The sequence below is a fragment of the Lagopus leucura genome, unplaced genomic scaffold (genome assembly GCF_019238085.1).
Source record: "Lagopus leucura isolate 7727_CA_CO unplaced genomic scaffold, USGS_WTPT01 Super-Scaffold_100081, whole genome shotgun sequence".
Taxonomy (NCBI): domain Eukaryota; kingdom Metazoa; phylum Chordata; class Aves; order Galliformes; family Phasianidae; genus Lagopus; species Lagopus leucura.
The window spans coordinates 238,707-263,151 of NW_024962317.1; the positions used below are offsets into that span (position 1 = coordinate 238,707).

At 54.2% G+C, this 24,445-nt stretch overlaps 2 protein-coding genes across 6 annotated transcripts; one reads left to right on the forward strand and one right to left on the reverse strand.

Annotated features, from left to right (window-relative positions):
- The first annotated feature begins 777 nt into the window (after nucleotides 1-777).
- Nucleotides 778-17,634, forward strand: SLC25A42 (solute carrier family 25 member 42). Of its 5 annotated transcripts, XM_042887345.1 has the most exons (11): nucleotides 781-814; nucleotides 2,533-2,633; nucleotides 6,607-6,786; nucleotides 6,966-7,088; nucleotides 8,475-8,586; nucleotides 10,805-10,830; nucleotides 11,572-11,738; nucleotides 12,364-12,480; nucleotides 12,957-13,108; nucleotides 13,510-13,831; nucleotides 15,490-17,634. In XM_042887345.1, exons 4-11 carry the CDS (start codon nucleotides 7,005-7,007, stop codon nucleotides 15,494-15,496), a joined length of 987 nt encoding a protein of 328 aa, XP_042743279.1. In that variant the 5' UTR covers nucleotides 781-814; nucleotides 2,533-2,633; nucleotides 6,607-6,786; nucleotides 6,966-7,004; the 3' UTR covers nucleotides 15,497-17,634. The 5 variants fall into 5 exon arrangements, with proteins under 5 accessions (XP_042743278.1, XP_042743282.1, XP_042743279.1 ...); XM_042887344.1 differs by lacking the exons at nucleotides 2,533-2,633; nucleotides 6,607-6,786 and having other exon boundaries at nucleotides 778-814; XM_042887348.1 differs by lacking the exons at nucleotides 2,533-2,633; nucleotides 6,607-6,786 and having other exon boundaries at nucleotides 778-814; nucleotides 8,484-8,586.
- Nucleotides 17,635-19,563: 1,929 nt separating this feature from the next.
- On the reverse strand, nucleotides 19,564-24,027 carry TMEM161A (transmembrane protein 161A). The gene is given in 14 exon segments (XM_042887349.1): nucleotides 19,564-20,387; nucleotides 20,486-20,582; nucleotides 20,649-20,823; nucleotides 20,961-21,074; nucleotides 21,210-21,353; nucleotides 21,510-21,570; nucleotides 21,640-21,791; nucleotides 22,034-22,190; nucleotides 22,271-22,368; nucleotides 22,715-22,795; nucleotides 22,871-22,974; nucleotides 23,525-23,656; nucleotides 23,658-23,775; nucleotides 23,777-24,027. Coding segments are annotated over 14 exon segments (1,941 nt in total). The 3' UTR covers nucleotides 19,564-20,130.
- Between the last annotated feature and the right edge of the window lie 418 nt (nucleotides 24,028-24,445).

The following is a 24,445-nucleotide window of genomic DNA, read 5'->3' on the forward strand; positions in this document are numbered from 1 at the left end:
GGAGGAAGGTCTGCAGAGGAGACCCCAAGGTCCTGAGTGCCCCGTGTTGGGACTGATGGTGCTGAGCAGCGTCTCGCCCAGCCCTGCTCCAGGCCTGCGATGGGTGAGAAGCACTGTGAGCAAATCAAACGTGGGGTTCCATAGAAATGGGAAGGCTGATCTTTGTTTTCCATCTATTTTAGCCTCAACTGGGGCATTGGGAAGGGACAGATCGGGGTGAAAGGGCTGTGGGGCAAAGCCCTGCGGAGTCACGGCTGCAGGCCGAGTGTGGCATGCTGCCACGGGGGCACGTGGGCGGCGTATGGGCCGTTTATGAGCCGTCTATGAGCTGCTGCACCCGAGGACGCCCGGACGGAGCGCCGCGCGCTGCACCAGAGGTCGCTACAACCGAGCGTGACACGCGGCGCGCTGCCATGTGCGACACGGGGGCTGCGCACGGTACCCGCCACGCGGGACGCGGCTCAGGGCCGTCGCACAGCCCGCGGGGTCCCAGCAGCGCTGCGCGGCGTCCTGCGCGCATCGTGCGCGGGATCTGCGCGTTCCATCGCCGCGCAGCGCCTGGCGCACCCCGCCTCTCCCAGGCGCTCCGACGCAGCCCGCCCCCTCCCGCCGCTCATTGGCTGCCGCTCCCGCCCCTCTGCCGCCGCTCGGCCACTCAACGCGCGCGGCACCGCCCGCGCCCCTCACTCCGAGGCTGCGATTGGTCGTCCTACACCGAAATCCCCGCCTTCGCGGGCGCTGCGGGGGAGGGGGAGGCCTGGCGGCCGGGAGGCGACGGCGGTGCGGCGGCGCCGAGCGGAGCGGAGCCGAGCCGGTGAGTGCGGGCCGCTGGGTGCGGCGCGGCTCCGGGAGAACATCGGCGTCGCGTCGGGTCCGAGGGCCCGGCGGACGCTCACGGAGGCGGGTGACATCGCCGCGGCCTCGCGCGGGGTCAGCGCTCCGTTCGCCCCTCGGCCGCGCGGGGGGGGGGGGGGCCGCGCAGGGACGGCGCAGCTCGGCCCGGTTCGGTGGGGAGCGGCGGGCTGCGGGCCGGCCCTGAACCCTGCGTGTCCCTCTGCTCGGCCGTTGCCGTCTGTCCCCGCCGATCCCCGCCCGTTCTGCGCTCCCCTTCCCGTCCCTGTGCTCTCTGTCCTCGCCCACCTCCGTCACCCGTTCCTCCCCATCCCTTCCCCTGCGCTCCCCGCCGTTCCCTGCCCGCCCGTCCCTCGCCGTCCCCACCCGTCCCCCCGTGCCGCTCCGGTCCCCCCGCTCCTTTCCGTTCCATCCCGCATCTCCGGCTCAAAGCCGCTCTCAATCTCCCGATGCGCGCTTTGATGCAAACTGTGCTCGTTCTGTTTCCTAAGTTGGACGTGAGGACGACGCGAGCGTGCGTTGCTGCGCTGTGCGGACACCCGGGGGACGCGGAGGGCGTTAAACACGGAGGTCTCTTTCCAAGTTCTGCTTTTATCTCTCTCCACCCTGAGCCCAAACTTACAGTGCAGGGCTGGCTTTTCCTCTTTACCTTCCAACGTCCAAATGGAAGAAGTGTCTCATGTTGTGTTTAAGACGCACGGTGAGCTCTGCAAGTGCTCGTGCAGAGTTGCTGAGTGCCGTTCTGTTCTCTCTGCTGCCCTCTCGGTGCCCCTGGCCGGGCGTTCGGAGGGGTCCGGGATGGCTGTTTGCTGACTGCCACCTTCCTGCTGGCGGCTCATTGAGCTAATTGCACACACAGGGTTTGGAGCGTGCTGTCACTTGGCTCCGGTCATTGATTGGAGAATGGTTTGTGGACATTGTGCTTTTTTACCATGCTTTTTTTTATGTGCTGTGATGCACTCGGAGTGTTCTGAAAGCGTTCTGGTTTCCAAGTGGCTCCAGTTTGGAAAAGGCTGTGTGTGTTCAGGAGCAGAGAGGTGCTGGTGGGAGCAGGCAGGGGTACCAGCAGGCTGATGCAGGGACACCAACCTCCTCTGGGTGAAATAATGGGATATTTGAGTGTCCCAAACCCCAGGGCTGCATTCTGAGCATCTTCCCACTCCAGCAGAGCCATGGGCTCTCAGCAGTTGGTTTTGTTTCCCTGGTTATTGCGTAGGAAGCTGTGAATGTTGTCTCAAAGAGAGCAGCTGTGTATGGGGCTGGGGTCTGTCCAGGCTGTTGCATTTCAGGAGCTTTCCGGCCCCAGTGGCTGCTTCAGTTTCTGGCAGAGGACTTTCAGCCCTTGACAGCGCCGTGGGATGAGCCAGGAGCTGCAGCCGTTGCTTTTTGTTGACCTGCAGCTGCAGTTTGTGCATTGAGTCAGGCAGTCCCAGCAGAACGTGTGCCAGGGTGTGTTTTGTGCAGAGGTCACCTGGAATGTAAGATGAGCAGCAGTGCAGCTGTGAGTGTGCTCACTTGGTGGAGCAGATGGGTTCGATACAGGTCAGACAGGTTTCCTCTTAGGAAGAAGCTCAGGAACCAGAAATAACTTTCTGCTGGTGACTTTGCTCCCAACCGTATGAAGCTGCATTGAGGTTTATACCGATGCCACTGGTTGCCACTGCAGTGTTCTTTCACCAGGAGTGACACAGAGATATTCCTGCTGTCTTATGAAAGAAGATGACTTCTTGTATGGAAAGCTGAACTGCAACGTGAGCAGCTTGCTCCAGCTGACAACGTAGGTGAGTGGTGGTGATCTTTACTCTCCAGAGAGGCATCAGATTTGCTCCTCCTCGCTGTGTCTGTGCTGTGGGTGGGTTGGTGCTGCTGGGCTGCAGGACTGCACTGAGCTCTCAGGTGCTCACACTGTGTGCAAGCAGGGCCTGCAGCAGCACTGTGGGAAATGGTACCCACCTGTGGCTACTTCTTAGACTTTGAGTTTGTTCTTTTTTTCGCAGTGGGATTTTAGCAAGGAGATGATAATGATTGGTTGTTTTGTTGAAATGGTTCTGGGCAAAGATCGCTCCTGTTTGACCAGGGGTTGTTCATGTTTCCACCGATCTGTGCTTGAACTGGAAGGCTTTGGCCGTGCTGGGGTCGTCCCTCAGGGCTGTCTGTGCCTGTTTTGCTGTTTTCTGCTTTCTGCCTCTGAAGGAGGAGGTCTGTGACAAACTCGGACTCAGCAGCTCTCTGCCATTCCATCCCCTTCAGGTGCTTTGTTCCCCTTCAGACAAAGTTGTCTTGCAGATACAAACAGCTCTTCAGCTCTTGGCTGTGGAAGGCACAGCTGAGGTGTTCCCTGCAGCAGGCAGGTAACTGAAAACCAACAAAGAGTTTGGATCCTTCTCCTCCATCCATTTATCTGAGTTGTGGCTGGGGGATGGAAGCAGGAGAGGCATTTATTTTGTTCTTTGCAAAGAAGCCCCCCCAAAAAAACTAAATGATTCCAGGTACCATCATTTAGTGAGTCTTCTAATTAGGTTGTCAGCGGGTCTTCCAAATTGTGCTGACAGCTTCTGTACAGACTTTTAAAGGGAAAACACAACGGGCTGCTCCTAGCTCGTGTTTTGGGATCGGATCTGAAAGCACCCGGAAGATGAATGTGACTGACGGGAGCTGAGCCTGCAGGGCATCGCTGGGTTTGATTTTTAATGGCTTAATCAAACTGGAAGGCAATGAGGGACCTCGGGGGATCGCCCAGCGGAGTTCATCCCCCTCCTCCTGTGATTTTTCTGAGATGCTTTTGCTCCAAGGGCGAATTTAAGGCGGCGGTGATTGCGGTGCAGCTCTGCCTCTGTCAGCCTCAATTGCTCAGTTTAACAACTGAAGGGAACCTAATGCAGCAGCTTCCCGGGGCACTGCTTCACTCCAGCCTGCCTAGGAAAGCGGGTGAGGGTTTTTGCCGGAGCTCTCTGAGCTTTCTTTTTTTCCCTACTTGAACTCTATGCTTTTATTGGTGATGCGGAGACGTAAATGGTGCAATAAAGGAAAAAAGAAAAAGGAAAAAGAAAAATCCGGAAGTGGGTAGCTGCTAATTAATGAAGGAAGCTGATGGGTCCGAATGGAGTCGTGTGCGGGTGACTTCACCTGCATGGAACCCAGTGGGGCTTTGATTTATGGGGAGCTGGGCGTCCCATAGCAGGGCAGTGGGGGAGCAGTGGGCGCATCCCAGAGAGCAGCTCTGTTGGCAATGGGTGCTGCTGGTGGTGGCTGCTTGCTTTGCTGTATTCCTGCTGGCTGGATGGCATGTGGGAGCAGTTGTGCTTTCTGACAGGTTGGGATTCTATCAGGAGCATCAGACAAATGTGGATTTTGGTGCTGATGTGTCTCTGGGCCGGGTGCCAGGCTTTGCTGCTTTCTGGCTGCGTTGCGATGTGAAGCTGCAATGTCTGGGGCTGAAGGTGGTGAAGGTGCTTTGCTGTAAACAGGGCTGTTCAGGTGTGGCAGAATGGCAGCACTGGGCTGTCGGTGGGGTGGGCAGCAGGATTCCCTCCTGTGCCAGCTGTGCCATTAGTGCCAGCCCCAGCCTTCCTATGGGCTGGACTGATGTCAAACCAAACTTCTAAATAAGGCTTAATTGTGAAATATGGGAATGGATACCAATCTCTGAGCCTTTTCTTTGGCGATGAAGAATCTTCGCCGTGCTCTGATTGCTGTGCTGGGTGCTGGCCGTGGGCTCTGCTGTAACAGCGCTGCGGGTGTTACTCATTAAACCTCTTTAACTTTTGAACTCCTGTTCAGCAGTTCTCCTTTCTGATGATCCACCCTGCGAGGGGACGGGGCGGCTCTGCTGAGGGGTCCTCAGTGGATCTGCAGTGAGGGTTTGTGTAACAGCCGCAGAAATAACGCAGCAATGTGTTACAAAAAGCAAATCTCAGCTGCAGCCTTGCTTTTTTTCTTCTTGTTCCCCGTGGCTTTGGAAACGTGAGCGATAAATGTGTGAGGGCTGGATGGAGAGTGAGGGCTGAAAGCATGTCCAGCTGCTCCGTGTTGAGTTTCTGTGGATTGCTTAATAAAGAGACTGATGCTCATCTGTGTACGTGTGTGTGTATGTATGCCAGATAATGGCTGCTTCCTAATGGCTGAGCCCTACAAACTTGGGCTGAAACTGAAAAGCGAAGCTTTATTTTCTGTCTGTGCTGTGTGTCATCACTTGTAACAACACAGAACTTGGTAACTCCCAGAAGTCAGAATCCAACCCACCTCCAAAACAAGGCACTGCTGCGTTGCTTTGCCGGGAGCAAATGGGACTGCAAGGAATAGATGCTGCTTTTGCCTTTAAGGCTCCACAAGTGTAGGGCTTGCATATATGTGGACAGGTGCTGTAGGATCAGGGCACGAGGCACTGAAAGTAGAGGGGAAAACAGCTCTGAATAGCATCAAAGACAAGATTGTTGAGCAAACAGAGATCGCTTTCACATGTGTGCATCTTCCAAAATAGATCTAAGCTTAATAATAGCAGTTTAGGATTAGAGGTTTCCTTTCAGTCATCTTTCTCAATCATCCTTCAGAGTCCTGTTTTAAAGCAGTTGCACGTCGCATTCCGAAGCTCTTCAGCACGAGTTCTATTTCGGTGGGTTTATTTTTGGTAGAGATCAATCTGATATTGTGACCTACATTTCTCCTGGGGATATCAGCCCAGGAGCTCTCCCTGCTCTGCTGAAGGGCGCTGCTTTGCAGTTCCAGCTCCGTCAGACGAGAAGGAGCTAATGGCAGGTAGTAATTAGAAACAATCAGCAGGCTGCAGTCGTCAGAACAACTCCATGAGGAACCACCTCCACCATATGGGGATGTCTGTGCACATGGTCTGATGGGACCAGACCTCCACAACAGAACTTCCCAAGTGCCAACGTTGCTGCTGCTGGGGTCGTGCTTTGGGCTTTCTTGCATTGCAGAGTGGAGTTATTTGAGCAGTTATTTGAGCTCCTCTTTTGGAAGACACCCCCAGGAGCTGTGAGCACGCGGTGTCTGCACGGAGCTCCTGCAAATGGTGTCAGTGTGAAGGACAGCGTGAGTGTGGGCTGCATGCAGCTCCACCGCCACAAATTGGTCATGCACCACTACAGCCAAGGCTGAGCCTTCTCTGGCTCTGTGTTAACATCTCTGCTGCAGCCAAGGGGGTTTTGAGAGTGAAGTCTGGCACTAATTTATGAGAGCAATGCAAGGGGAAGAAAAAAAAAACAACAGATCAGCAAGTCTGAAAGGTGCTGACAAGCATTTAATGGCTAGAGATTGTTAAAAAGGAGGAGAAATAAAAGGTGGCATTTTGCAGTAAGCTGTGCCTCGGGTTTCCCAGGTATGGGATGGGGCAGAGATGAAGCAACTTGCTGCAGGATGCCGAGGAGCAGCTGGGGAATCCAGGTTTCCCAAGCTCACATTCCTCGAATGGAAGCTCATACTATGGAAAAATGGCTGTTGGAGCAATCTTGTTGCTCAGAGAGCAGATCTTTGTAGCTACACCCCATCTGTGAAGCAGTGCTGAGCTCGGAGGGCCATCTTTCACTGCAGCTGTGCAGGAAGGGAGCCCTGCAGCCAGCAATGTGCTGTGCTCAGTGTGCTGCTGTAATGTCATCCGTGTGGCACTGAGGGCACGTGTGGGGCACTGGAGCTGTCTGTCCCTTAGAATAACCCCCAGTGCCTTTGGGGATGTACTGCTAGGGATATTTATTTCCATTTTCCAGAACTGGGTTTTAAATTTCTGTACGTCTTTTCTAGTATCTGAGTGATGCAGAGCAATTGAAATGAGTGGCAACCTGAATGTTCGCTGTAAGCAATGGAAGAGAACAGAACGGGGTCGATTGCTTCACCCTTAGAAACCATGCATTTGGTTTTGGACCTTGCATCTGAGTTCCTTGGGAGAGAAAAGAATGAATATGGTCAACAACACAGTTCTAGGTAGCACCAGAGCATTCCCCCTGCCCCATCCCTGTTGTACACACACTTGCATCTCCAAGGATGGACTCCTGGAAGCTTGGGGTTGGAGCTGGCCCTTCCCTTCCCTTCCAGCTATTTTATGACTTGAGTATTTGCTACCACTGATGCTAACGCTTATTTTGTTCTTGTTTTCCATTCAGGAGCCGGAGCCCTTCTGCCCACTTGGAAGTGCAACTGGTATGGGTAATGGTGTGAGAGAAGGTCAAGTGGATTTCAAAGGGCAGGATGTGGAGCCAACTGCATCAGCTCATCTTCCAGCAGAGGTACGAGCCAGAGCTTGGGGGCAGTGTGCCGTGGGGTGAACCAAGAGCTGAATGATTGCAGGAGGGGCATCTCCGTGGGATTTGGGACATCCAAGCCATGTAATGTGTAACTGCACTTTGAGGATGGCTGAGCAGCTCCAGCCCTTGGGCTGACGGGCAGGCAGGGCTGTGCTCCTCGTTCAGGGTTATGTCTTATTACATCGGAGCTGGCAGAGCTGGGAGCAGAGCCAGGAGGGCTGCTCTCAGTGCTCTCAGTGCTCTTGCTGCTGTCACGGACTCCCGTTAGGAAAACCAGAGGGGAAGGTGCTGCTGAACCTTGCTCTGGTTTAGCTCAGGGTTTCTGCTTGCGTGGAATGACTTTGCTGGAGGAACAGAGCCAAAACTCGGTCTGAAGTTCTCACAGTGCTGCCTGTGCGCGTGGCACCGGATCAGCAGGGATTGATTCCCTTCCATTTTCCCCTCTGTGTGTTTTTGTAATAAGAAATTAATGTTTTAGCTGGGAAACGTGCTGGTTGGGAGGGGAAAGGCGTTAACTCCTCCACGAAAACACAAAGCATATCAGAAGTTAACATTCTTAAGCCTCGACTTGACTTGTCTCTCAGCCCATAACCTTCACGGTGTTAGATTTCAAGTCATTTACTCGCTTTCTGCCCATGTGTTACAAGAAGATAGCTGCTTTATAAATATGAGCTGTGGCAGGAATGTCAATAACAGAAACTCTTCCATTCCATTTATCATAGCAGGAAGCCTGCCGTGCTTTATTCCTGGGATCCTGGGGACAAAGTGGGTTTGTGTGTTGGTGCAAGGGCAAGAGAGCAATGCACCTTTGTGCCTGGTTCAGTCATAAGCAGTGACATGGCCTGTAGAAATCTCAGTAGGGGAAATGCAGCACACGTGAGAGAGAACCTTGGAACTTTGTGTTTTGCAGACACGTCTAATCTTTGCTCGTGGTGATTTGGCCAGGAATTTATTGCGCTTGGAATTTACATTTTATTCCCTGTTTCGAAGGGAATGTTCACATTTCCAAAACACTCACACTGATTTTTAGCTGTCTCAAGAGAATCAAAAGCATTCTTATTACGTTAGCAGGTAGGGAACGTTTCTACATGGGGCTGAAAGGGACAGAGAAGTCCTTGCAAACAACCTGACAAAACAATTTAGAGTGATGCAGCATTGAGATTCTGCACTGAAATGTGAGTGTGTGATTGGGTTGCTGTATTGTGGAGCTTATGTTTGCTAATGGGACAGATTGCAGGATAAAGGGGATGCTCACACCTGAGTTTGGTTCATCCACGTCCCTGGGTGGGAGGAAATGCTGTAGCAAAGGTAAAATATTACAACTCCTCTTCAGGATTAACTGTCACACTGAGCAGTGCTTTGTTCCAGGGTATTCAGGAGCAGAAGAAAGTGCTTAACTCCCTGATGTCCGGTGCACTGGCTGGTGCTGTTGCCAAAACTGCAGTAGCTCCACTGGATAGGACAAAAATCATGTTTCAGGGTAAGTCCTGCTGGCTTTTGCAATCTACTCTGACATTATTGCTACCAGAAACCAAACCAGCTCCAAACGTATCCAGCCAGAATGTCCCCCAACCTGAAAGGAGTGGGTAGGATGTGACAGAGCAGTGACAGTGCCACAAAGCCACAGCGCATCGAGTCTGAAAACCTATTGTTTGGTTTTTGGTGGGATTATTGCAGATGTCAGTCAGCTGTTCATCTGGACGGTCTGGGTCCAGGTCTCGTGGTAGTCAGCAAGAGCTTTGCTATTTCAGTGCAGTGTGCTGCATGCGCTGCTGGCTGGGGACAGTTGGCTGCAGCTTGTGAGTTCCATGCTATAAGGGACGGTGCAGAGCAGCTGGGCAGTGGAAGAGCTGCATTCGAGGGGATGAGTGATAGCACTTCAGATTTCTGTGCTTCAATTTGGAGAAACAAAGTGAAGGGAAAGGGAGTGAGGTTAGGTAGCAGAAACGGGAGGAGGTGATGGAGCTGCTTGCTGGAGGCCAGGCAGTGCCTGCTCACATGTGCAGCATTTTCTAATAAGTTGTGTTTTATTGCAGCCAGATGTGGCTGGAGTCGAGACTGATTATGAAAAGTGTCTACAGGAAGCAGTGAAGCTGGCATACCTAGCTTTGTATTGCAAAATGCTTTTTGGAACTCTTCAACTTAGTGTGTAACCGATGATGACACGCAGCTAATTGGAATAGAAGCAGCTTGTACATGGAGTGGGGTTTGGGGTCCAGCCCCACCATGGGCTCCTCCCAGTTCCCCCATTTAAGCATGAGAGCCTCCAGCTGTGTTCATTGCCCCGATGGGAAGGGCACAGCCAGTTGGTAGAATAAACATTTGGTGAGGCCGAGAGTTTTAAATCCAGTTGACATCCCAGATTAAATGAATTGGGCAGGTTTACTGTAATCCCTGGACGAGATTTAATTTCAAATTGACTTTCATTTGACGTGAGTTCCAATCTTGGCGTGGCAGGGATATAGATGAGGGAGGTGAGGCTGCAGGGAGCTCAGCCTGGGCTGCGTCTGTGAGCACTGGGGACGTGCTGTGCTTTCCCAGCAGAATGAGCACTGCGGTTCATCTGAGGTTGGGATGTCAGGATCAGAGGTGAGATGGGAGCTGCCGAACTGGGATGAGTCATCAGCTGTCCGTATAAATCACAATTAACACATCCAGCCCTGCGTGTTGTGCGGGGCCTGTTTGGTTTGGCCCATTAAACGTGCTGCAGAGGATATAACTAAAAGCTGCCCGTTCTGCCCAATTTCTTATCCAATGGGTGTCCCGCTCTCTTGCTGTGCTGGAGGCTTCCACCACGGCCCCGTTCCCTTCCTGTGAGCAGGCAAAGCATCTGGGGGTCATGTAAATGTGGGAGGCTGTCCTTTGATCCGAGGACTGAATTCCCATGGGCGTGGGGAAGAGGTTTCTTTTCCATTGCAGAGTCAGCTTGGAGCGGTTATTGGAGCGGTTTTAGTTATTAAAAAAAAAGAGGCAAAAAAAAAAGAAGCTTTGAATTACATAAAGGAGCAACGCAGTGAAAATGTATTTGCATGTGATTGTTTGACACACTTGAGAGGTTACAAGTCTCAAAGGAGTTTGAGAGAAACTGCAACAGAGACTTAATTGGAACCACGTTTCATTAGCGTTGCTGTCCGGGTTTTCGCCTGGGTTTCCTTCCTGCTGCAGGGATGTTACAAAGCAGGGCTGCTGCCTGCCAAATAAAGCTGGCTTCCCCAGGCCTCCCGTGTTACATACTTAAAGAGATGCTGTCAATTTGAATGGATGCAAGAAAAGAAGCAGAGTGTTTGTGTGAGTTTTGTGAGGATGAAACCATCGTAGCGTGGAGCTCCGCTAACAGCGCTGCGCCGGGCGGCAGTTTGGCATTAGGCTGCAACCTGTGTGTGCAAATGTGCTGCTCAAATCCATGCTTGGCTCCTGCCCCTCTTTAATTGCTGTTGTGATTTGCTTTTTTTAGCCCTTTAAATTAAGAAGTGACAAATGGAGCGATTTTGCAACAGCATTTGGAGAAATGAACTCCTGCTCTGCTGCTGGTGAGCGCTCACCTTGGGGCAGCCTTTGTTGCTTACAGAGAATCACCATTTTTTTGTTTCTTGCATTAATTCTTCTGCTTTTACTCGTGTTTCTCAGCTAAAATGCAGCTGTGGTTTCTCTGATCCATCTAAGTGTACTGAGACCTAACGCTCGCTTTTTCTTTCTAGTGTCTTCAAAAAGATTTTCTGCCAAGGTGAGGTGATGTGCCTGTCTCCTGTTCTCCAAAATGTTTGAGTAATGGTAGTAATGTCACCTTTTGTTTGTTTGTGGCTTACCTGGGTTTCGTGAGCAGCACTCGTAGTGAAAGAGCACAGAGGGAAGGATTGGAAATAGTATTGATAGCACCTTGCTGATGTTTTTGCCCCTTGCCAGGCATGGAGGGGACCCAATCCTCATTCTGTAGGTCCTACCTGTGATGTGGCAGGAGATGTGACTGAGCTTTTCCCTTTTCTTCCTGTGGTTGCTTCTTTCCCCCCGGAGCTGTTTCAGGATGCATAGGAAATGTGAATGTGGATGCTGATCCCTCTCGTGGCATGCTGGATGTTCTCCTGCATGTGCATTACAGCTATTCCGTGCGTGCTGTGCTAATATGTATAATCCAAATGCTTCTGTCTTATACTAAGAAGATTAATTTGGGTTGTAAAAAACATCAGTCCAGCTCTGTGCCTTCCCCTCAGAGAGCAAACAAAGATGTAAAGCTCTGTTTTCCCAGCTCCTGCTGTTTTTGCTCTAACGTATGTGAATCAGTCTCCCTAGAGAAGAGGTTTCAGTTGTCTCATTTTGGAGCCAGGCTGTAACAGCTGACATCGGCTCACTGGGGTAGGGGGCAGGGAGGCTTTGGAGGGGTTAAGCTATAGGGCCACCTTTTCCCCTTCTATTGTTTGGACTCCTCTTATCATGATGTCCCGTCTGACCTTTGCTCTGTTGCCTGCAGGAAGCCTACAGGCTGATTTATCACACCTACCTCAACGAGGGCTTCTGGAGCCTCTGGCGGGGGAACTCGGCCACCATGGTGCGCGTGATCCCTTATGCTGCCATTCAGTTCTGTGCACACGAGGAGTACAAGCAGCTCCTGGGGAGCTACTACGGCTTCCAGGGAAAGTAAGATGCAGCGTGGCTTTGATCCTTGCGGAGGAGGATGGGGTGTTTTGTGGGTTGCAGGGAGGGAGCACGATTCTCTGCTTTCTGCAGGCCTGCTGGGCTGAAAGCTCTCGGTGCAGGGTTGTGCCAGCCCCTCTTGCAATGGCTTTGCAGAGCAGTGTGCTGAGAGGGGGCTGAGCAGTGGGCTGGGTCTGTAGTCCTGCACAGAGGTGGACTCTGTTTTCTAGAGGCGTGAGCAAGAAGTGGCCTAGATGTTGAGTTAATGCTTCCCTATGCTGAGAGTGGGCAGACAAAGCAAAGAGCGTTTCTTTGCAGGAGAAGCAACAAGGCCCAGCCTTCTGCTGCTAGCTGAGCCCTTCCTACATGCGTGCAGCCCGAGCCTCTTGCTCTTGGGCACGCAGTGTCTGAGACAGCCCAGGTCAGGCGTTGCTGTCCTCAGTGTCCTCTGAGACCTCAGTTTGGAATTGCTGTGGCAAACCACAGCTGCTCCAACCCGTACCCAGCCAGCTCTCTGAAGTACGCAGACAGGGAAGGGATTCAGTAGCTGGTAGAGTCCTGCTGAAAAGCCACCCCGCATTGCCATCTCCAGGTGATCTGTTTGGTTTCTTCTCTCACCTTACTTTAGAGCGCTGACACCCTTTCCTCGATTCATTGCTGGCTCTCTGGCAGGCACAACGGCTGCCATGTTAACCTACCCCTTGGATATGGTCCGTGCTCGAATGGCTGTCACGCCGAAGGAGATGTAAGTGCCTAATGAAAGCAAGTACCACCACCACGAACAAACACAGAGCTTTCTTTTAAGGTCAGATGGTTTTATTCTCATTTTCTGGGTCACTTCTTGCTCGGAGCCTTTGGTGTAATAAACGTTGTTACTGCGTGGGTCTGAGCACTGATGAAATGCCCAGAGCCCTGCTTAGTCCTGGGACTGGAAGGAGATGGATGCACAAAAACCTCCCCAGAAAAACCTGCTTGCTTGTCAGGCAAAGTGCCTTGGGGAGACCGAACAGACAGGACAGCATATTGCAGTGGGGCTGGAGGAGAGCTGGGGACTGGCTTCTCCACTTGCAGATAGGTTTCTGAAATCTTTTCTGAGCTGTCTGATGAGCTCAGAACCAAATTAATTAATTGTTGATCCTTCAGAAAGCTCTATTGGAAACATTACCCGGATGTGCAGGCACTAACTAGCGCAGATTTGGTTTTCCTGTGTCTGCATGCTAGGTACAGCAATATTGTTCATGTCTTCATCCGAATATCCCGAGAGGAAGGATTGAAAACACTGTATAGGGGATTTACACCAACCATCCTTGGAGTGATTCCGTATGCTGGGCTTAGCTTTTTCACCTATGAGACACTGAAGAAACTGCATGCAGGTAATGAATCCTTTGTTTTTTTTGGCTTTAAAATGGAATGGTGAAGGTTTTGGGCCAATTTCAGGTGTTTGAATTCCATGGTGCAAGTCCTCTTCCTGGCCTTGAAGCCAATTGTGAAGTTCTGTGCTCGTGGAAGGTGCCCTGTGCCTCCCTTTCCCCAACCCCAGACTTTGAAGAGGGCGAGCTGCAGGAGAGCAGCATTCATTTCCATCTTTTGCCTTCCTGCAAACCCCGAGTGCAGAGGGGACGCGGTTACTTCCCAAGTCAGCTAACGTCCAAATTGGGAACAAGATCCCGGGAGCCCTGGCCCTCAGTCCTCTCTTTGGCTCTTGGCCCACTTGACCTCAGTCACACGGTTGTGCCAAGCAGCTTTCCACACTCTGCTACTTTCTCTTTCCCAGATCACAGTGGGAAATCGCAGCCATCCCCTCCGGAGCGGCTTTTGTTCGGTGCCTGTGCAGGTTTGATCGGCCAGTCGGCATCTTACCCCCTGGATGTGGTTCGCAGGCGAATGCAGACGGCGGGGGTGATGGGACACACGTACAGCTCCATCCTTCTCACCATGCAGGAGATTATAAGAGAAGAGGGACTAATCCGTGGTTTGTACAAAGGACTCAGCATGAATTGGGTCAAAGGTCCGATTGCAGTGGGAATAAGCTTCACAACCTTTGACCTGACGCAGATCCTTCTCCGTAAATTACAGCACAGCACTAATGTTGAAAGGTAGTAGCTTAATCCCCACAGCCCTCGCTGGAGAAACGTACGACACGTGTAGAAAGAGCAATGCTAGCGTTCCCTCGCTCTGCACGTGCTCTCCCGCAGCTGAGAGCTTACCTTTCTTGTTTGTTTGTTTGTTCCTTTTGTGCTGTTGTTTGGTTTTCTTCTTTTAATGAGCCTCCGCATTGTTTTGAAACCTCAACCTGCAACTAACCCTCCCCTAAACGAAATCCTTTCCGCCGCTCCGCAGAACGGTGTCCTCTCCAGGAGCTGCCTCATCCTCCTGCTTTGTCCTTTGATGCTGGGAGTGGAGCCTCTCAAACAAACAACAGTGCTGCTGAGCTCCACGTCTGCTCTCTGGGCAGAAGGAGCGGGGATGAGAGAGAGAGAGGGGACTCGGTGCTGTTGGAATGAACTCCTGAATGTGGGAAGTCAGCACGGTCCTGGGAGGCGGTTCTTACTGTGCACTGCTGGAGGCAGTCTGCCAAGTGCAATATTCCAGTTAATCTGTCAGGAATTCCACGTTCCTCTGACCTGTGAGTTCTGTAAAACAGGACGCAGCAGGATTTCACAGGTCCGGGTCACTTCTTTTCTTCTGGAAGCTGTGTGTGAGCTCTGGCTGGAAGAGCTGCCCGTTTGGAGATGTTGTTTTTCCTTTCTGGGTTGAGTTGCATGAAATCTCCCTTGCGTGCAGCGTTCCCCTGAGATTACCAAAGACTGTAGGCAGCAGGGGAGGAAAGTTCTGAGCAGTTCTGTAAATCAAATTCTCATGTTTGCTGTCAGTGTCATTGATGGGGGCTGTGCCTGGGATCACAGACTGGATTGGATCAAACTGCAGCAGTGCTTTCAGGCCGTCAGAACCCTTCCGTTGTCGTCACGGTCTTAAAGGCAGCTGTTCTCCAAGGGATTTGGCTGTAGTGCCCTAGGCAAGAAGAGAAACTGTTACATACTTAAATTTTCAGCAGTTATGTCCTTCAGTATTACTGTTGCTGCTTTATGCACGTTGCAGGAACAAACGTCTCAGAGATGCACACGTGATGCAGGCTGAGCTGCTCCCAAAGGCTGGTTTTGTCTGGTGGCCCTGCTTCCCAACAGCTGCTGTCCTTTGGTGCCTGCTGTGTTCTTAATGCACACCTAACCCCACTTGCTTTCAGTCCTTGAGTTCCTCTGGACCGCGTCCTCAGGAGAACGGGCTCCTCAGGACTTATGTCTAGTGCCAATCATTTCCAGTTGCAATTTGAAAATGAATGATAGAGTACCTTTCATTGTTTCTATTTCAAGTCAGGCTTCGGAGAAATGGAGATCTGAGGGTGGCTTTGTCTTATGTTCTGTTCCTGTATTAAATTTGGAGTGCAAGAGGTCACAGCGAGCTTTAGAGTTCTCTGGGAATCCCATTCCACAAGCCAAGATGAAAAATCCCTTCCCAGCTGATACTGCCCATGTAGAGGGGAGATAACATATAAAAGAAAAAATAAGGCATAATCTAAAGGCTGTCCTTCTCTGGTGTATATATTTTAGTCACTGTAGTTTGACCCTCATGTCACAGCTTTATTAATGGGAATGGAGGTAATTGCACAACTGGTAGAAATAGCTTTTTCCTTTCTTTTGTCTTTGCACTTGTTCTTCGGAGCATAACTCGCTTCTAATGCCAAATATTTCCCTAGGAACTGAGCACTTGTGCTTCCACTTGGTGGACGTGGCGGGCAGCCTCCTGCAGTTTAGTGTGTGTGTTGATGCCAGAAGACGGGGATCGATCCGACTGTAATGCTTGTGGATGGGCAGGCTGTGAACCTCAGTGATTTCTGCCTCTGAGCCCACCAGCGATGATTTCCGTTGTGAAACTTGACTGCAGTCACCATCTCACCTTGTAACTAAATGTTAGGTGTCGCCGTAAGAGTCGTTAGAGATGATAGCCATGAGTTCTCTGTCTTTTTACTCCCTTGCTAATGGAAGACGATCGGCCGTTTTCTTCACTGGGTGAAACGTTCAGTCCTTTGCAAGAGCTCTGATTTCTTTTCTCCAATGGAGAAGCCAATTAGTTCTGCTCTTGCTTCGGTCTCGCTTGGCCTGGTGAGGAAGTGCTGGGGCATCTCAGCAGGAATGAGGCACAGACCAGCAATGAAGAGTGTAAGCAGTGGCTGTTGTAGGTGTGTGCTTGCATATCCCGCCATGTATACAACCCGCACTGAGTTCTGCTCAGCTTGGAGGCTGCTGGTTCAGAGCGCAGTCCTTTGCACAGATGACTTCTGTAGTGACAGCAGAGGATGCTGAGCTGTGCCTTCCGAGCTCAGACAGGCTCCTGTGCTCTGCACTGTGGTAGGTGGTTGGGGCAGACGCTGCAGTTCTTGTCTTATGAGGCAGGGCACCTCCTGCTGTGCTGGGTGTGCAGCTGGAGTGTTGGTGAATGGAAATCCTATGGAGGGGGGGGTTTGTGGCACCTCGCAGCCTGGCTGGAGCCTGAGGGCTGAGCTGAGGATGGAGACCTGAAGCACAGCCTGGCTTGGAAGTGCTGAGCTGAGGGAAGTTGTTCCTTCATTAGCAGCTACACCTGATTTTAATTCAGTGAGCTGTCAGCCAAACACATTTCTCCAAGTTCTGCAGGCTGAGAGCTTATTCAGAGAGAGATCTGAGTTCAGTCTGTAATTGTTTTGGTGCTTTTATTTCTTGGGCGAGAGAATAACTGTGTCACTGCTTTGGGCTGTTTTGAATAGCTCTTTCTTTTTCCTTGGTTTGAATGTACGAGAGGAGAAACGGAGTGTTCTCTTCCCTTCTCTTAATCTTTGCTTGAATTGCGATACGTTCCAGGTCTCTGTGCTGCCCGGAATGAATGCCTGAGGAGCTCTGGGCACACATTGGGAAGGGGAGGTGCCAGCCAAGATCCATTCCTTCAGCTCTGAGAGAGAAAAGCCTAACAGGAATATCCTCCGGTTCTTCTTTTCTTTAAAACTAATTTACTACCCCACGTTCAATTCCTTGCTTTAATTTTCAAGCCATGAATCTTACTTCTCTCGAATGCATTACTGCCAAACGTTCACCTGTGCTTTTATTATTTTTTTTCCTCGTCTTTTCTTCCTGCTTCTGCACCTTTAGTTCTGCACTTGCACTTCGTGAAAATCAGGTCCAGTGAAATGCATCTAAAGTGACAAAACTGGAGCTTTGGTAGGGATCCCCGAGACAGTCCTGCTCACAGGCAAGGAGAGTTCTGCACAGGGCAGGAAGGGAAAGGCGTGAGGTAATGGGGCAGAAGGTTTGGGGAAGATTCTTGTGTTCCTTGCCCAGCCTCTCGCCTTTCCTTGGCTCACTGCAAGGCGCTGCTGCTCACCAGCTCCTCTTTGGGCACCTCCACGCAGTGCTGTGCTCTGTGCAAGCAATGTGGGGAGAGCTGATGCTGCAGGCAAGGATAGCAGGGGCATAAAGTCACTGAAAGGCACAGGATGAGCATTATCCAGCCCTTTTCTCCTGGGCTGGTGCAGAGGAGGAGGTCTGGAGCTGTGCTGCACGACAGCCTTTGCTATGGCAGGGCTGGTGCTTCCCACTGCTCTGCACGCCGTGTGATGGATGCAGGGTGTCCCAGCACTGCTTGCTGCCTGTGTGGTCTATGCATATATTAACACAAACACTGTTAACTGCCTTTTGTCCAGACGTGTCCTCACCATCGGTGTGTGTGCGTGCGTCGATTTCTGACTGCTTTTCTTGGATCTGGAATTCTATTTTATTGCAGTGAAGACACTTTGGTATATAATGTTTATATATTTTAAGATTTGTGCCAAGAGAGGATGTATATTTAATAAAAAATTTAATTGACTTTGCAGGCTGTGAAGGGCCCTTTCTGTTGCACTTTGCGCATTGTCACAAGAGAGAAGCGTGGCACGTTGGGTGGATTTACTGATGGACTGAATGTGGTGATGTCAGGGCTGGGGCTGCACGTCCTCCTCGTGCTTCTGCCACAGCTCTGTGCCCGCAGCTCCTACCTGAATGCCACAGAAGATGGGGAAGAGCAGCTCAGCAACTGCTTCGAAGCATCGTGGCTCTCCTCCCAGCGGTGCCCATCCCCAGCACTGCAGAGTGGGATGGGGATGGGTGTGCAGTGGCAGCAGGTGGCACTGTCGGCTTAGCCATGGCCCGGTGGCTTCCCCCAAGTTGGGGTCCCCCCGCTCTGCTCAGTCCTGCTCAGCTCTTGGGGTTTTCAGTGCTTTCAGCTGCCTTTCAGGCCTCGTGTGGCTGTAGGGTGGTGGTGCTTTGCTGTCTCTGCTCCTTGCTGGGCAGTGGGGATGGATCCAGCCCTGTATAGCAGTCCTCTGCACTCCCTGCTACATCCCCGGGGAAACTGGGCACCACAGGCTGCGAAATGTGCGCCAATTCTTGCAGGAAGCCCGAGGCAGAGCTGAACAACAGCCCTCACATCCACCTTCCCTGCAGCTGCTGCTTCGATCCTGCAAGTGAAGGTTGACATCTCCTCCTCTGCTTAATTGGGGTTTGGGGTTTGCTTCCCCATCCATGTTTGTGCTGCTGAGCAGAGAATGAACTGGGGGTCAGCAATGCTCAGGGTGGCAACGGGATCCCACTTGGGGTGGGAGCGAGGGGATCCCAGGTGAGATGGGAGCAGGGTTTGCTGCTTTCCTCCCTGCCCTGGGGCACAAAGGAGGACCTCCAGGAACTCGTTGGCAGCTGGAGGTAGGTGTGCACCATGGCAATAGGGGTGATGCAAGGCCAACCCCAGTCACAACAGGGCATCCTGGTGCCAGCAGAGCCTCTGCAGCACAAAGCTGCTCGGTCCCAGCTGCTCCTCTATGCTGAGAGCCCTTTGTGGAGCAGAGCCCAGTCTGTACCGTCACCCAAATAAAGCAAAGATACAAGGAGGGAAATAATACTAGGGAGAGAAAGATGGGGGGCTCCCTCATTTTATTTGATGTGGCCCAATTTCATTGCTGGTGGATCTGTCTCCTGCTCTTGGCGAGTCTATCAGTCATTGTCCCTGCCTGAGAGGGTCACGTCTGGGCAGATCTCTGGGGAGGAACTGTCTGCATGTCTGACTGCAGCACAACCCCAGGCCTTAGCAACCCTCCTCCTGCTGCCAGCCTTCCCTGAGCTCAGCCTCCGGCTGCTTCCTGCACATGCTTCAGGAAAATTAGATAAATGAGCCATCAAGGCAGTTGGGCTGGCTCTTAATGGGACAAGCCTCTTTGCATCCCGGCCCTAGGGGAATCTCCCTCCTTGCACCTTTCCCTGCTCCTTGGTGACAGTGCTGCTGGAGCTCAATTTCTCTTTGCCTTCTGCTCATCCAGGGTGTTGTTCCGGCCTCAGGTTTTCCCATCCCTTTGCAAGAGGGGAATTTCCCCTTTATTTTTCTGCTGTTTGGATACTGCTGGAGGAAGGCTGTCTGGATTAGCCCTGTTAACACAGGGCAGAGAGCTGCTTTCTCATCTCGGCCCTTAGCAAGAGGGAATTAAGACCATTACAAGGCTATCAAATAGGATCAGAGCCCCTCTCCTTTCTCTGAGCAGCCCAGACCTGCTAATCCTTTTACATGCAGCTGGACCAGCACCCACCGTGCTGCTGACTCCAGGAGCCCATTGGAGCTGCAGGAGGGCTGTGTACCCCATAGCCCCTAACCCCGCTGGGATGAGCAGAGCCATATTGGCCTGGTTGTGTTCCCAGGACAAGCCTTGACCCCTTGCTGCCAGAGCACTTCCAAGAGGGGCTTCGGGGCAGCAAAACACAAAGCAGCAGCACTGGGATGATCAAACGAGCTCTGGGTTATTTATTTCTAAAACAGCCAACAGTCAAAGCTGCTGGGCCGAAGGATTTCACACCAAGCAGAGGGGACCACCCCAAGAGCTCTGACCTCGCTGGGAGGAGCAGAGACCCTATAAAGACACACACACTCAGCCAGGGGAGGCAAACTACGCAGAGCAAACCCCAAAGTCTGTTCCAGGAAATGAGGCTGCTGCCCCAAACCTACCGCACTGTGACAGTCCCTGCTGGGATCCCTGCTGGCAGCAGAGCTTTGGGCAACGGTTTGGAGCCAGCAGCAGCAAACCACACTGTGGGAACCTGGCTCTAATGTCACTGCATGGGGCCGGAGCAATGGGGACAGGCACAGCGGTGATGGGTGGCAGAAGGGGAGAGGCAATGCACTGCTGCACCCCGATGCATAAAACCCATCCTGCCAAGAGCCGGCTGCAGGAGCATCCCCATGACCCAAAGGCACATGGAAGCAGGGAAACCAACCGAGGTGGGAGTGAGGTGACGAAGACAAACACCCCACAGGCATTGGACACGAGCACGGCTCCCAGCTGCCCCAGTCAGGACACGGCCAGGTGCTGGTGGAAGTAGAGGCCGAAGAGGCTGGTGACGACCTGGCACGCGGCCACCCACCAGGTGAGGAAGGCAAAGAGTCCACGGAAGAAGAGCGGGGTGAGGATGCCGCCCAGCACGCCCGTGATCTGCTCCACTGCCGCACGCACGTCCTCTCCATCCTCACCACCAGGATGCGAAGCTGTCGCGGCCACCGCCATGGGGACAGAAGGGGGCTCCGGGTACAGCCCCCACGAGTGGTGCCCTGTGGGGCAGAGGGGCCGGTAGCCGGGGGGGGGGGGGGGGGGGCAGTCCCCATGTCTCCAGCCCTGAGCCCTGCAGCTGAGCCCGGCGGTGACTCACCCAACGTCTTGAGCAGCAGCGCGCAGTGCAGGGTGAGGATGATGGGCCCCAGGTACTGCAGGCTGACCACGGGCACGTAGCAGTAAATCCTCGTGATCTGTGCACAGACAGCCATCAGCGGTGTGGCTGACAGCCAACCCTCAGCCCGGCCCCCCGCACGCACCTTGCGCTGGATTTCCACGGCGGCGATGCGTCCCGCTTCCTTCCGCATCTGCTGCACCCAGCGCTCAGCCAGGCACAGGTAAGCCTGCAGGTGGGGACGGGTGGCCGCCAGGCGCAGCCCACACAGCCCCACCACGGCCCAGAGCCGCGCCGTGTTGTAGGCTGAGTCCGACAGGCTGCGTGGGGGGGAGAGGACGGGGTTGCTGGGGGGGTCCCACGCTCCGGAATCTCCCAGGGAAGGAATGGGGACGAGGTGCGCCCGTGCCTCAGTTTCCCCTCAGAGGATGGCCGTTGCCCCCCGTGCTCCACTCACATCTGCACCGTCTGTTTGCCCATGGGCGCATGCAGCAGGAAGTCCCGTGAGATGGGCCTGATCCACATCACCACCACCAGTACCGGAGCCAGGAAACTCACATGGAGCAGAACCCTGTGGCGCAGACATCAGGCACAGCCGCGTCCCCGTCTCCTCCCTCTCCCGGCCCCCCTCACTCTCTGCCACCACAGCAGAACCAGGGGTGTCCCGGCTCCTATGCCCCCTCCCCACACCGCAGTGTCACCCAACTGGGCCAGAGGTCTGTCGGCTGCCATCCGGAGGGCGTCGAGATGCGTCTGGGCCAGGCGCAGCCCCGGGAAGGTCAGGCAGGCACCGAGGAAGGAGCAGAGGGCCACCAGCCCCAGCTTGAAGGCCAGCTTGGCGAGGGGCAGCCTGCAGAAAAACAAGGGAAGGCGGGGAAACGGCTTGACCCCAATCCCACAGAGCTGTGGGGGACCCTCTGTCCTTTGGGTCACAGAGGGACAAAGCACCGTTTTCAAAGCAATCTCCAAAAATAAACCGCCATTTCCCATCCTGAAATCAACTCACGTCCAATCCCACCCCCGCGGCTTCAGGATGCTCTCCAGGTTGCTGCTGACACTGTCCAGCCCTGTGGGCAGCACACAGCCATCAGTGGATGCCCACGGCCGCCCACCTCACCCCGGCTCCCCGCACCCACCGGGCTCCAGGCCGAACTCCAGATAGTCCTCGCGGACCACCAGGACCACCATGGCCAGGAGGACGAAGAAGAAGGCGAAGGTGAGGCAGACGGAGCGCTCGCCGCCCTCCTCTGAGCGGAAGTAATGGCGCATCACCATGAAGAAGACCTTTCTGAAGGCAGGGGGGGGCTGTCAAGGAAATGGGGGGCTGCAGGGACAACCCCCACACCAGTGGGACCCCCACACCATCCATGCCGTTAGGCCCAAAGGGAAGGCTCTTGCTGGGCACAGCTCAGCAGCAAAGCTTTGTAAGTCCATCAATTTTCATCTTCTACCCCAAATGGCGTTTCATTGCAAAAGAAAAAAAAAATAAAGGAAAAGGAGCAAAAAAAGCAGCAGCAGGCACAAGGATACATGGAGAAGAAGACGGTGAGCAGGCACCAGAGCACCCCGAGGTTCATCTCCCTCTGCGGCTCCACCACGCAGCTGTAGCCCTCGGTGAAGACATACACAGCAGTGGCGTAGACGGCAAAGTCCACGAACCATTGGTACTCCAGGAAATAGCGCAGCACTGCGGGCCGTGAGGAGATGTCACCACTGTGGGTCACCAAATGGGGCTGGGTGCAGGGGGAGAAGGGCGCTGGGAGGTACCGAGAGCATCCACAGCGGTGATGGGGGACGTGTCCAGGTGCAGGTCGATGTCACGGGGCACTGAGAGCGGCTTGTCATCTGTCACACCATTCATCCTCCTGCAAGGGATGGGCTTGGGGAACTGGGCACGGAGCTGGTGAGCGCCTCGCGTCCCCCAGCGTTGTGCATCCCTGTCTGGGAGCTCCTCATCATAAAATCAGGAAGGTTGGAAAAGGTCTCTACGATCGCCAAGTCCCACCTGACCCATCCCCATCGCTCCCTCCCATCGCTCTGCCTTGTAGGGATGCACGGGGGTTGTTGTGACCCAAGTGCAGAACTGGCACTCAGCCTTCTTGAACTTCAGCCCATTGACAGCAGGGACCCCTGGTACCCTCAGGCAGCTCAAGGAGAACCCAACACTGGGCATCACTCCCACCACCCCCACTGGGTGTCTGCAGTGCTGACCTGTCCCGCTTGGTCTTGGGGCGCTGCTTCCCTGCCAAGGCACGGAGCTCCTCTTCTGATGGGTGCTTGTAGTGGTGCAGGCTGCACAGCAGCAGGAGTCAGCGGGGCCGGGTTTACCCCAAACCCTGTGGATGAAGGGCTGGGGGGGGGGCATACCTGCCATTGCAGAGCAGCCAGCGAGCGAAAGAGCAGTGCGGGGCCAACTTCTGCATGATGCTCGCTGCCAGCAGGCTCACCACCACCTGCACCCCCATCACCGCCTGCACGGGGATGGTTCAGGGTTTGCATTGCCACAACCCTGCCTGGAGCCCCTCCGTGCCGGGGGAGCCCCCAGCAGCAAAGGGGCTGTGGGACAACCCAGGCATGCGTACAGCCCTGGGCATGCACCAGTCACTTTAGAGCATACTGGGCATGCAATCCCCCAGATGCAGCCCCCCAGAGCAGCCCACCTTTGGCCGTGCACCCCTTGAGCACAGACTCCCCTCGACCCAACTTGGATGTTCAACCCCTGCTAGTGCACTCCCCGGGACAGCCTTGGCTATGCACCCTGACCATGCACCCACCATGCAACACCTCCGGCCGTGCATCCCCCGGCACAGGCTCGGCTATGCACCCCGGAGCATGAACCCAGCAACACCCCTAGGCACTCACCCACACCGGAGCACCCTGAGCATGCAACCCCCTCAACGTAACCCCCTCGGGACAGCCCGTTCACACACCTTTGAGCATTCCCTCCCCTTCATGCACCTCCCCCGGGCAGCCATGCAACCCCCCCCCCCCCCGGCCTTGCACCCCCCACCCCGCTCTCACCATGCTGGGGTCAGCGCAAAGGCGGCCACAGGAAGCCCACCCTCCACCCCTTCTCCCAGCTGGCCAATCCGACGCCGTCCTCGTGACGATTGGCAGCTCTTTGACCAATGGAAAGGCAGCGTCGCGGGGGGGGGCGGGCCCTCTGCTGGCGGTCTGTTCCGCGGGCGCTGCCTGCTGGGAGCTGTGGTTCCGTGCCGTGTTTGCGTTCCGTGCGTGCAGCCCTGCGGAGCGTGTGCGTGTGTCTGCATCGTGCGTGCGCCCTGTGTGCTGTACGTGTGCACGAAGGGAGGCTTTGCAATGCCCGCGCAGCCCCGCGGTTGTTGTGCTCGGAGTGCAGAGGTGCGCACAGCTCTGAAAGCTGCGGCTCCTTCTGCACGAGTTTCCCGTTTGATGCATTTGATGCATTTGAGACCCTTGCTGCCCTGTGACACCGGAGGGGACAAAGTGGGCAATGCCAGGGCAGAGCTGTCTGACGGCAGGGGAAGGGTTTGTGCAGCGTGCATCGCTCTGTGTGCTTCAAACCGTACCGTGCATCGCTGCGCGCGTTGCAAACAGCTTCGTGCATTGCAAACAGCATCGTGCATTGCTCCTGACACTCCGGGGTGACCCGGGCCCAGCACGGTGCTCGAGAGCACTTCACGCTGACCTCTCTGACCTCGCTATGGGCATCAGTTCACCCCAACGGGGGGGGTCCCTGGCTCTGCCGGTGCACCCGGGCCGGGCGGGGCGATGCCCAGGGGTTGCCATGGATATCGATCTTACGGGCGACGGGACGCGTTCCCGCTAGATGTCGCTTCCGCCCGTGCCCCGAGCGTCTCCCGTGGGTTGGGGTACCCGGCCCGGGGCGGAGGGCAGCAGCAACCTCCCCAGACACCCCCGGACCCGCGCAGCCCTCCACCGATAGGGCGGAGCTCACGGGTT